We start from the raw sequence: 12,865 nt of genomic DNA, 5'->3' as shown, positions 1-12,865 counted from the left end.
AGTTGATTTTCTTAAGTCCCTATAACTTCCACCCTACATATAAATTAGGATAATCTGAATTAGAATTTGCATGTAATCTAAAAAATGCCTAAAAAGCAAATATCATCCCCCTTTTTCCCCCCTCAAAACGCAATTTTTATATCCTCTTTGATTAAACCATGAAGTATTTGAGATTCTTTTCTTCCTTTGCAAGACATTAGCTGGCTACCATTCAAAGGGTAACAGAGAATAGCCATTCCTCCCCCTCCCCTTAACTAGTTCCTTGAAATAACAAATGGTAGCCCCAGTCATGTTTCGTATAGGTTCAAGTGTTGCTTTGAACCACAGCATTCTTTCTGCTTTTAAGGCTATCCTGCTACATCTGTCCATAAGAGGCTATGAACTCCAGTAGCATGCTTCAAGCTTGGATTAAGTGCCACTTTAAGTTTATCATCCCTGAACTAAGGCTTTCAACTGCTTCTAAAACACCTCCCACATTTTCCTTTGTTGCTCTTGTTACCATGAAAAATTGATTACACTTTTTCTGATGTTAATTGACATTCAAATAGACATTGGGGGAGTGCAGAGATATTTTGAGGTCTCCTTGGCCTCCAATCATTACTGATTTACACTTGGCCTGTATGGGCATGTCTACACTGCAATTAGTACCTGAGACTGGCCTGAGCCAAGGATAAGGGGTATTTAATTGTGGTCAGAGGGTCCCAAAGCCTAGGCTGCAGTCCGAGACTGAACATCTACACTGCAATTAAACAGCCCCAGCCCCTTAGCCTGAGCCCTATGAGCCTGACTCAGCTGGCATGGGCCAGCCACAGGTGTCTAATTGCAGTGTAGACATACCCTATGAGGTCATAGAGTCTCATTCCTCATACGGGCTCAGCCACATGTGGGAAAGCACAAACTATTTGGGACAATATACAGAATACAGGCCTTTAACTATCAGCTTTCTCAAAATTACACATTTTAAAAAAACAAAAACAACCAACTGCTCTTAACCCAGTGGAAGTGCACTCACACCATCTGGTTTTCTTTCAACCTTCTATCAAAAATATCCTCAAACCATGGGATCTCCTATTGTCACCAATGCAGAGAAGGAATGGAAATTGTACTCTGCTCCAAGTTAAGTGCCTTTCCTAATGGCATCAATAGAAGCAGCAGGTACAGCACCAAAACCCTTCCCTCTCCCCTTGAGAATCAAATTGTAATCTCAATATCCAGCCTCTACCAGGAAGCAATTAGTATGCTAATTTATTCCCCATACTTAGAACAATGACTATTTAATGCCAGAAGAAAGATTCAGTTAAGTGGCATTGTTTTGCTTTTCACCAAACTGTTACTTGTCTCCAGTGTCTATTTGTCATCTGTGATTTGATTACAAAATCTCAGTGTGCTGATTACATGCAGGAAGAATTGAGGGAGGAAAATGTAGCTATAGTAGGGGGTTGGCCATGCTGTTTCTCAACAATTTCAAGAGGGACTGATTCTCATACTCTTACATTGAGTCATATGTTACTTTGGGACTGGAAAGACACTACTCCTCCGTGTAAGAGAGTGGCAACATTGGACCCTGAGGATAGATCCACAAAGATACTATTCAGGCACCCAACTGCCTCTTGAGGTGGCAAAGTCCAACATTTAGGCACCACTGAGGTTCTCAAAACCATCATACAGCTGTCACCTAACCCTGTAGGTGCCTCTAGTCCATTAGGTGCCTAAATGTCCTCCGGTAGGCATGCACAAAGCTGCCTCAGCCCTGATGCTGCCCCAGAGCTAACAAACTGCTTGGAGCCCTTGTTCATGCCTATGCCCCAGTAGGATTCTCAAACTAGGCGCCCCCCCACCCTTATCTCCCCACCAGGGCCTAGTCTGGTTGGTGTTCTCAGAGCAGGTCTCGCATTTAAGACAGCAGCGCGTGAGTGGGTCATGAATTGCTCAGGTGGCTGTGGTATGTGCACTCCGCCTGCCTGATTTGAAGCAGGCGCTTGAACCTTTCAGGAGTGTGCCCTGACCACCAGGCTAATGGGATTTTGGGGTAGGGCTCTCAATCTCCCCTGCTGAAGTTCCACTTTGTATTAAATAATTACAGAGAAAGAGATTTGACTCTGTGGGCCAGGGGTTAGGGCACTCATCTGGGATATGGGAGAGCCAGCTTCAATAAATATATAATTTTTAATTTTTATACAAAGTGGCCCACCTACAATTAATTCTACCCACATTTAACTGTATACATGTGGCCCACAGAGAACACAGGTCCTAGCATGCAATGCGCCTGGTCCAAGCAAGAGTGGCTGCATTCTGCTTCATTTGATGGAAAACCCTGAATACACTGGCATAATTCACAAATGCTAAAAGCTATTTAATGCACCTACAACAAAGAACACAGTGTCAAGATGGATCAAAGAAAATAAATTTATTAAACTTTGAAAGAAAAAACACTGACATAAGGAAAGTTAAATAGAAATTGAAAGGCACAAATCTTCATACTGGTGTATAATGACTTGTGTAACCACTAAAGTACCAAAATGACATTCTGAGATTGATTGAGGTATCTTCTATTTTTGGCAATAGAAATATAGTAAGAAACTTTTTCCAAACACATACATAGCTGTTAATCGCATTAGTGTCGTACACTTACTAAATTTTATATGAAACCAAATAATATAGCTGTTGGCAGAATATTTAATAAACATTTACCATAAAGTACATGCTAAACTTAAATCCCATCCAACCATAGGGTTCAGTTCTGCAGCCCTTAGTCAAAGGCTGAGTCCCACTGAATTAAGTGGGAGTGCTCATGTAAGCTAGGTCTGCCTCATTGGGCCCGTAGATTGCTATTCACATAAGAAAAGGGAAATTAAAATCCCTGGTTATGTTTGCTTTCTAAAAATATTTCTGCTAAGATGGAAATTGTTTCTTATAAAGGCAACTTCTGAAGCAAATAATGGTTCATTGCAAAGCTTTATCACCTTCTTAAAAATGCATAAGAATGAAGAAAGCTATTACACTGAATTTTGGTTTTCTCTTTCATAGATTTCTGAAAGTCTTCCTAATGTTGCTGAGACTCTCTCTCTCTGTGCTAGGCTGTGAAAAAGAAAACACTGCTGAACAATACTGTACTCAAACTCCTTTGTTCTGTTAACTTCATTTGATTCTGTTTCAGCTTCAAAAATGCACTGTTGGCCAAATCCGGAAGTTCTTACTTAACTTTTATTCCATACTCAGGCAAAGCTACTAGTGACTTCAACAGCAGATTTGTCTGAGTGAGGACTTCAGAATTTGTTCCCATGTGAAGAAATAAAGCTGCCAAGTCACCAGAGCTTATTCTTGAGAACCATTCAATAAAAGTGTAATTGTAAGTATTTAAAGATCTTGGTACACAAACGCCTACTGTTGTTTCTACAGTTATATAAAATGTGTATTATTGGCACTAACCAGAATCCAGTGAAGAATAGACTCGTTTTGTACATTGTAAAGTTTTCTGAAAAACTTAAAATTTATTAATACTTTTCTATACTTACGGTAAGAAATTAATATCAGATAATGTGAGTTGCTACAATTTTTAATTTCTCTACAGGTTTCTTTAGAGGTATAAAAATGGCTCTGTAAAAAACTAATTCCCCTCCCCTCTCCCCTGCAATGACTGACGCAGGAACAAGCTCTTATCAGATTGCAGCAAATACATTCCTTAGATGGAGCATCATATTTAAACTACAGTATGTAGTATAATATAAGATATCCATGCCTTTGTCTAAAATTAAAATATTTATTAATTTATGTAATTCAAAATAAATGTATTTATCCAAACAACTTTTGCTTTCCCACCTATTTTATATTTTCAGTTCCCAGTTACTGATATAAAGATCTCAGCACGTGATATGATTTGCATTAAATTCTCAAACTTCAAAATCCACCTGACGTTAGCTTTTTCAAAAAGCATGATTTACTGTATATTAAACATAGTAATTCAATGCTTAGTATCACAAAAATCAACACCCACAATAACAAGACAGTCACTACTACTAAACAGTCTTTTAAGACAATTCATAGATATTTACAATACACAATGGGAATATTTTGATGTAACATTTTACATTTTGACATTTCAGGTAAAAGCGTAAGAACCACAAAAAAGTTTAAAACATTATTTTGGTTTAAGCATATAAGCCCAAGCCAACTCTATGCCATTAAATACATACTGTACGCACATTATCGAAGAAAGGCTATGGCATGATTTTGTTCAGTTGGTCTGTGCTCACGTAGCCACATGATATCATAAATTCTTTGTCTGGCACAGGCAGTGCAGTAGCATTAAGTACAAGGCCTTGTGGAGAGTGCACTATATGAATGGAGGTATAGTCTGGGACAGGCATTTCGGAACTTGAGGCTTCTACTGCAGCTGCACCTGGATTCTCGGCAGTAGTGGTAAGGCTCTCTGTGGTGAAGTAAACATCCTCATTAAAGCTCTGCTCCTGAACATGTGGCTCAACCGCATCGTGAGATGTCGCAGAGATACATTTTTTCACATCCGCCTCACAGAAATAGGCATTGTCCAGGGTGAAGTTTGGTTGACATTGTATAGCTGGTTCTGTGTAGGCTTCACACTGTGTTCTCCTTGTCTTGTTTGTTTGCCCTGGAGATAGTACGACACTTCCTGCTGGAGTAACGTCACTTACTTGCGCATAAAAGTCAATATTTGCTACTGAACTCTGGTTGCTTAGCTGCGTATGGACAGGTGGGCTAGTTGATTCAATACTGTCAGCAAAAGGCGGCTTTGACTGGTTATCTTCAGACTGAATATTAGTATTAGGCTTCTGAGTAGTTGGGTCAGCAGGACTAGCATGTGACTCATCATTATCTTTTTGATCAAGGCACAAGAGATCCTCTTGTTTTTCACTTGTCTTTTTGGACTGATCAATATCTGAGGTGCCATCACATGTGTCACTTGCACTGAAGTCAGTCTCTGGAATGTCCGGTTCACAACAACTGGCACGTCCAGAATCATCATCTTTCACTCCAAGACAGTTGTGAGACTTACCACGGTCATCACCCAGGAGCCTGTCAGTATCCAATCCGTCTGTCTTCTCATCGGGGTCATCTATATCCAATTCGATAAACTCAACCCATGAGTCGTCGTTATACAGCTGTGGCTTGCAGCTGTCATGGCTGGCTAAGATGGAGTTCACTTCATCTAGCTTTCCTTTCTACAGAGCAAAACCAAAATGTGTATGTTATAAAGGAAATAGTCAAGAATGGTTATGCTTTTTTATGTAACACGTTTGTTCAAGGAAAAGTAACTGTTGCAATGGTAGCAGTTACACGGTGTATTATGTTAAATACTTGGGCATCTCTCCTAGCATGGAATACCTCTATCTGATAGTTTTCCTGCAAAATCCGGCTGCATGGGGAAAGCTTTTTTTCCCAAGTATCATCACTGAACTGATGCCCACTCTGCAGAATTATATTGTACAATATATAATTACCTTCAAGAGGTCTGGATCAATCCCTTTAATCTTTGGAGCTGGAACTGGAGGAAGAATCAGCATTTTTAACCTTGAAAAATAAAAATTGGATTTTAATTCCAAATAATTTAAACTGTTACTTTTTTTGGCACACAGAGAAATAAGATGTCGGCATTCCATTGCTTTATTGCTTATTTATTCCAAGACTCCAGTGTGATGGACTCAATTTAAAAATATTTTTAAAAAACTGCTGTTTACTAGTCTCATTTCCAATAAGAAGCAGGTTTTCTGAAATCTGGCTTGTTAAAGTCAAGTAAATTTATGTCCAGATCACACACATTTTGGATACAGGTCTTCATAGTTTACACTCCACAAGTCAGTTCTTGAATAAATTCCAGGAAAGCCCCATGGAAGGTCCCTCTTGTATAATTTACAAAAAAACCTTATGAGTCAGCATGGGTTACTCAACATGCCAAGCGACTTTCCCTAAGTATCTTCAGGGACAAGGGGTTCTTGCAGAAGTCCAATAAGTAGTAAACAGAGGAATGGAAAGGGTTAGATAGCGAAAGGGAGGGAAGGTATTTCAGGCCTGCGAAACAAAACCTGCAGATTAATGAAAGCAAAATTTTAAATGATTGTGTTTGTGAATTCAGACCATCCACTAACATAACAAATTTCGATGACAGCAATCTGAAGATCATCATAATGGGGAGAGGGCCAGCATGCTCTCTCTGCACCATTAAGTGATATTGAAATGTTTGTAGGCCTTGTGTGGTACGCTACACAGTGGTGAATTTTAGCCTGGGTGAAAAAGAACTGATCTTCAACTATTTCTTGTGTTTTGTGAAAAGCTAGGCTTTACATTAACAGTGGGCATACACACCACCTCTCCTCTTTCACCAAAGAGGGTTACCATATCCATGGAAGGAAAATCCTGCTTGTCTTTTGTAATGTATCTAGCTTCTTGCCCAATAGGCCCGTGATGGAATACTGGCTCCCATGCCATGTATTTTTTTCCCGAAAGTTTCTGCTTCAGGGCTACTGTGTCACAGAATGAGTTCCAGAGCTTTAATGACCTTCTGAACTAGCGGTTCCATCTTGTAGGCCTTGTATTGAATTTTGCTCCACTTGGCATGTGAAAAACACCTATAGTCTAAATATTTAAATGTGCATATGCAAGACCATTGGGGGTGGCGTGTGTTCGGGGGATTTACAAGAATACTTTAAATAAGTTATGCTTGATTATGCCCTTGCTCCTTAGCCCAGGAGGGTGCTGAGGTAACAGTTGAGCTGAGTGAAGTCTGCAAAAGATATCGATGAACACACAGTTAAATGAGAGCCATGAGTTCACTTCATCAGTATTTATGTCCTTTTTATCCATGGTCATCATGAACTAACTTTCTTTTTCTCCTGCTGCTTATAAAAAGTTTCAGTCATCCAACCATGCACGAGAAATAATACCATGTGATTTAGGTGTCCAATCCCCCATATCGAGTAATTGCCCAGTTCTAGTTACGAGTAGCAAGGACATGACATCTGCAGCCTGGAAGGAGTAGGAGCCATCAATATGTGAGACTACTCTGCAGAAGTTCACACGTCATGTTCAGTAAAACCAATGAGTTCCATGTACCACCAGTATATGGGATCTGCTTTATCCTGAAAATGGTGTAAAATTTTTTAAAATAAAAGGTCTACAATTCAGTTTTACATATAAACCTCACAGGGACAGGTTCCATTGTTCAGGGACAAATAAAAGTTCAGCTTCAGTAAGAAGTTAATGCATCATTGAAAAATCTCAAGGAATAGATTATTCTCCCCCTCTTTTTTTCCCCCCAATGTAAGCCTGCTAAAACCTGACAATTTTTTAAAAATGCACCTCATAATTCAGAATTTTTTCTATTCCACAGACCACTGCAGAGCTGAGAATGGACTGCCTCATCTTACAGTTATCTTGTCTGTAACTGCAACAGACAAGACAGCAGGTGTGTGTGTGTGTGTGTGGGGGGGGGGGTGTTGTTTTTTTTTACAGTCAGCTGTATCTCTGGAAGTATTTAAATTAGATGACTCATTTGGCTGCTACTATGGAATTTTCTTTAACTTTTTTTTTTTTTCAAATCTACAAACAGCAAACTCCTCAGAGCAAACTGTCAATTCAACATGCAACGTAAGAGTCAGGAGACTTTACTGAAAGGGCAGTACAAATGTGTGATTTGATGACATAACGGATCACGCCAAACAACTGCTAAAGAAAAGTGAACAGATGAAGCACACTTACCTGCGGTGTTTAGAGAACAGAATTAAGAACATCACCACTATCAGCCCAAATGTTCCGAAGACGATAACCAAGAGCCATGGAAACTGAATTTCTGCAACAACATAACAAAATCATATTGGCAGGAATCTGCAAGGCTTTGCTGTGACCTTACATTTAACTTTCCCGTCAGTTCCAAAGGATTCCACAAGTTATGTATTTTACGGGGCTGCTGGTCACTCAACCAAAAATTCTGCACAAAAAACAAGTAAAAATGTCCTTCCAATCTCAACCCTTTTAATATTGCATTTCATGAGTCCAATTCAACACCTCGAAAAGAAGATGAAGTTTTCTATTATAGAACCAAATCCTGGCAAACGTAGCATGGGCAGAAGCACTTACATGAAGGGCATAGCTACGCTAGACAGTTTACAGCTACGCTGCTGTAAGCTCTCTAATGTAGCTGCTCTAAGTTGATGGGAGAGAGCTTTCCCGTCGGCTTAACTGCTCCAGCCCCTGCAAGTTGCAGTAGCTATGTTGGTGTAACTTATATCGCTCAGGGAGTGATTTATTCACAGCCCCCCAAGCGACAAATTATGCCAACATAAGCTGTAGCATAGACATAGCCTAAGAAGGAGACAGATGCATGCACCGAAGGCCTTCTCAGGGCCGGACAGCGGTAGTATTGCCAGCAAACCTTGCCGCAGGGTTTATTTTACTGCTCTTCTAAGCAAGAGAAGAGTGCTCATTGCTGGGAGCAGATGCCTTCACTAGACCACTAGCCATCCTCCTTTCTGAGCAAACCATGCCCTTTGGCTCAGGCAGTCACCCAACAGCATAACATGATGTAACAGCCAGCATGCGCCTCTCCACAAGGCCAGGCTGGTCACTTATGTTTTGAGTAGTATCAGTTATACAAAGAAAAAATGACAAGGAGTCCTTGTAGCACCTTAGAGACTAACAAATTTATCTGGGCATAAGTTTTTGTGGGCTAGAACCCACTTCATCAGATGCACAAAAGCTTATGCCCAAATAAATTTGTTCATCTCTAAGGTGCCACAAGGACTCCTTGTCGTTTTTGCTGATACAGACTAACACGGCTACCACTCTGAAATTCTACAAAGGTTGATGGCTTTTTACCCCTGCCTTGCAGCCTGGCACATGCAAGGAGAGAACTTAACACGTGTGGTATGATAGGAATGAGAAACCATGCTGATAAGTGAAACATTCTTCTTAAATAATGGCACTCTCATTCTACTGTAGCTCTGACTGTAAAGGGTAACAAATCAGGAAAACACATGGAAATCTCTTCTGGCTGCAGCCCTTAAGATTCCTGTGATTCCCTGTTTTAACTTTAGGCTTCACTCATTTTTCTGGCCAAGAACAACTGAACAAGGAGCTTTAAAACTTGTATGTAAGAACATAAATATAAAAAATATTTTCAGAGACCACTTTTCCGCTTCAGTTAATGGCTCAGCTTTTTGATCCTTAGGCCAAATTTTCAAGTTTGGGTGCTTGAAATTAGGCACCTAAATCCATATGGAGACACCTAAATAACAGGCCCCATTCAAAAAGGTGCAGAGCACCCAAAAAGTCCCAGTGAAGTCAATGGGATTTGTGGATGCGCAGCATCTTTGAAAAATTAGGTGCCTACACAAGGATTTAAGTGCCTAACTTTAAGGCAAAAATTTTCAAATCTAACTTTATGCTCCAAAACTGAGAAATGCCAAATACAGAACTCAGATCAGCAAAGTCAGAGGTACAGGTGCACCCATATGGCTCAGCTTCCAGAATCCGGTCTTTAAGGATGAAGGGAACCCAGCAAGCGCAGTGTATTTGGACTTTATTAAGGTATTTTGTCATTCTGTTTCCACAAAATCTTACTTGAAAATTTAATTTGAATTGACATGGGTAGGAAGAACAGTACCATATGGACAGAACACAGGCTAAATGTCCATAGAAACTGTCAATATAAATAGTGGAGGGGAGGTGTCCAGTGGGATTTTGAAGGGATCATTGTTTGGTTCAGTTTTATTTTACATCTTGTGGCAAATTGCCAGCACAATTATGATGGGTCCTGAGCTTCCTTTTCTGGTGGGGGTGGGGGAGGGTTCAGGGTGCAGTTTCCTGCCCCTGAACTAGGGTATCTACTGTCCCACTAGTAACCCAGAGAAGGAGGGACCCGGGCCTGCCCTCTACTCCGGGTCCCAGCCCAGGGACCCTAGGGATAGTGGCAAACCACTTGAACTAGTGCTTCTTTCCCCTGGGCTACTTCCGTTTCCTGCTCTTCAGCTTGTGGGGCTTCCTGCCCTCTCTCTGCACAAGCCGGCTGTCTCTTTACCTAGGGTCTTGGTCTTCTAGCCAGCCATGGCACTTCTCCAAACTCTCCTCTACTTCAACTCCTCCAAACTGCACTCTGCTCCAACTCCTTCCCCTGGCTGATTGAAGCAGGGGGTTTTTATCAGGTGACTGGCTTCAGGTGCTTTTAATCTATAGCAACCTTTCTTCCCTCTACAGGGAATAAGGCTTCTCCTCATCCTGGGGCTTACATATCTCTCCTATATCACTCTCCTGCTGCCTTCTGGCCATGCTGTATCACAATCTCTACTAGTGATCTGGAAAAGAGAGTAAAACAGAACTAAATAAATTTGCCAATGATACCAAGTTTTGAGTTGGTAAATTTGCAGGTCAGGCCCAATGATGTTTCAGAATGATGAGTTCCTTATTTTTAGATAAAAAGAAATGGGAAGGCTCATATCAGCTGTTTGCCCATTTTTAAAAGAGTTTTAGAAAAAGAAAGAGGAGCAGGAGTCAGAAAGTTACTATCCCTTGCCACCTCTGGCAGGCCAGGAGGAAAGCAAACTGCTTTCACAGTGTAATTGCCCTTCTCTAAGCGTGTATGGCATGAACTACAGAACTCATTAATAATCCTAAAATTATTTTTATCTCTGCAAAGCTGGGAAACAGCCCCACTGAGTTTGTTTCCGAATCTGTCCTTCCTGTACCACAATGCAAGGATCTTCTGCTGTGCCAGAGCCAGTCTCACCAAGTGTTTTTTATTGCAGTCATTTGAGTTTCTAGCATATTCAAGTACTAAACACTAAGGAGAGGAAGCAATGGAAAGCAGGGCAATGTTTAGAATGACACTTCATTGCAGAGTTGTTCTTCCTCACTTACCTTCATTACATAGAACTGAGCTAATTGAAGAAAGAGACACATAAAGGGCTTCACTAAACACCCCAAATTTTTCAGAAGCACGTTGTCTTGATCGGACTCGAATCTCATAGTCTCTTCCCAACTTCAATGAGTACAATGGAACTACTGTTGCGAGCACAGGATCCAGCTACAAAGACAAAATGACTGATACTAGTTGACAAATACAAACATCTGCAGGCATTTTTACTTACATGGAACTTCTGTGTTTACTGTTCAGAGGTCTAGAGGGTATATGTCAAACTGCAAGCCTTTTTATTGTTCCAACACTATTCTACTAACTTCCCAATGAAAACTGTCTTGTTAAAAACAAGAGGACATATTGGAAATATAGAGGCATGGCTGTAAGGGACCTTGAGAGGGCATCTAGTCCAGTTCCCCACGATGAGGCAGGATTAGGTATACTTCCTAAACCCCATCCCGGATAATACTATGCTCTAGAGTCCACACTTCAGCACAGATCTTATGAACTAAAATTTTTTAAACTCTTTTCTGTGCACAAACACTAAATTCACTGCACATCTTATAAACGTACTTATTTTAGGAATACTGTGTAAACCCCTCCCCCCAAAAATCACAGAGTGAATAAAATGTAATGGTAACATATGAAGAGTGGGAACAGATTTCAGGAATCAAGACGCTTATATATAAATATTAACCACAGATCTACCTGCCTTGGTACCTACCTATGTACACGGGCCCCATCCCATAGTATCTGAACACCTCCCTTCCTTAAGACCAGTCTTCCTCCCTTATATAATCTATTTCCAGTTTCAGCATCAGAATACACAAAAATAATGAAAATGTGCTCTAAATACAATTCCCTCTGGTGGGAGTTACGTTGAATTTATGTTTGCAGAACCCAGTAGTATGATTGGCAAGAGTGAATGAGAGTCAGAAAACCAGACAGAGTGGAATAGATTAGCCTGAAATCATTTGGCCAAAACAGGATTTATGATCCCACAGATTTGGAATAAATTTGTGCTTGAACTGTGCAATCTAAATAAGCTGTGTTTGCCTAAATGTGTACTTTAAAACACATTCTCTCTGTTGTTATGATACTGTGGTCTTTGGACCACAAGTACCCCTATAGGTTGAAATATCTTGAGAACAAATCAGTCAGGAATTGCGGTGTTGGGAGAGGAGAGGCTCCTTCCCGTTCCCTGTGGTCCACAGGAAGAAGTTGAGAGAACCATGATATTATGTCTTACTGACTCTTAGCACGCAAAGCCAATCGGGCTGGAAGGCAGCTAAGAACGCAATCCAAAACTAGTTTAGCTTGCTTGTTTCATACTGTAGTTGTATAAATCCAGAAACAATGAAATACACTGGATTTTCACACTATGGCTTAGTGTCTTTTCTTTTACTGAGGTACACCTTGGAGTAGGTCCCTAATGGTGGAAAATCTACTAGAGACAGGAAGGCTGTAGTGGTAAAAAGTGGTCACAACCTCTCTAGTGCTGGAGCCCCACGGGGCCAATGTAACCTCAAATATAAGTAATGCTGCCCTGAGGATGCACTGATTGAACCCATTCTCTTAACAGACTCACATGGGAAGGACAGTATGAAAGCTTGATCATAATGTAAAGCTGGCCTTCTCCAGCAGAAATTCAACAGGGAAGGCTAGGCAGCAACAATACCATCTATCTTCCTTTGCACAGTTTTAATCACACTGTTAAACAATAACAGAATACAAATTTAAATTCAGCATGGATGCATGCCCTTGGAATGGTGGTCGAAGCACAAAGGGGCATATGAATTTTTAGCATACCTGGCACGTAAATACCTTGCAACGCCGCTACAACAGTGCTATGCAAATGCCTGTTCTTACTTTTAGGTGACATTGTAAATAAGAAGCAGGCAGCAGTATCTCCCATATATGTAAACAAACTTGTTTGTCTTAGCCACTGGCTGTACAAGAAGTAGGACTGAGTAGACTTCTAGG

The 12,865-nt window shown here is 40.6% G+C and overlaps 1 protein-coding gene across 3 annotated transcripts in view; it reads right to left on the bottom strand.

Moving 5' to 3' along the window:
• Positions 1-2,388: 2,388 nt before the first annotated feature.
• GHR (growth hormone receptor) overlaps positions 2,389-12,865 on the bottom strand; it is a 204,499-nt gene continuing 194,022 nt past the window's right edge. For all 3 annotated transcript variants that reach the window (XM_043547246.1, XM_037902742.2, XM_043547247.1), the window contains exons 6-9: positions 10,885-11,050; positions 7,732-7,822; positions 5,478-5,547; positions 2,389-5,198 (exon numbers count right to left, since the gene is read on the bottom strand). In XM_043547246.1, the coding sequence (XP_043403181.1) occupies positions 4,218-5,198; positions 5,478-5,547; positions 7,732-7,822; positions 10,885-11,050 (1,308 nt within the window). In that variant the 3' untranslated portion in view covers positions 2,389-4,217. The remainder of the gene's footprint in view (positions 5,199-5,477; positions 5,548-7,731; positions 7,823-10,884; positions 11,051-12,865) is intronic.

This window comes from Chelonia mydas, chromosome 5, assembly GCF_015237465.2.
Source record: "Chelonia mydas isolate rCheMyd1 chromosome 5, rCheMyd1.pri.v2, whole genome shotgun sequence".
Classification (NCBI taxonomy): Eukaryota; Metazoa; Chordata; order Testudines; family Cheloniidae; genus Chelonia; species Chelonia mydas.
This window is presented reverse-complemented; position numbering and strand designations above follow the sequence as displayed.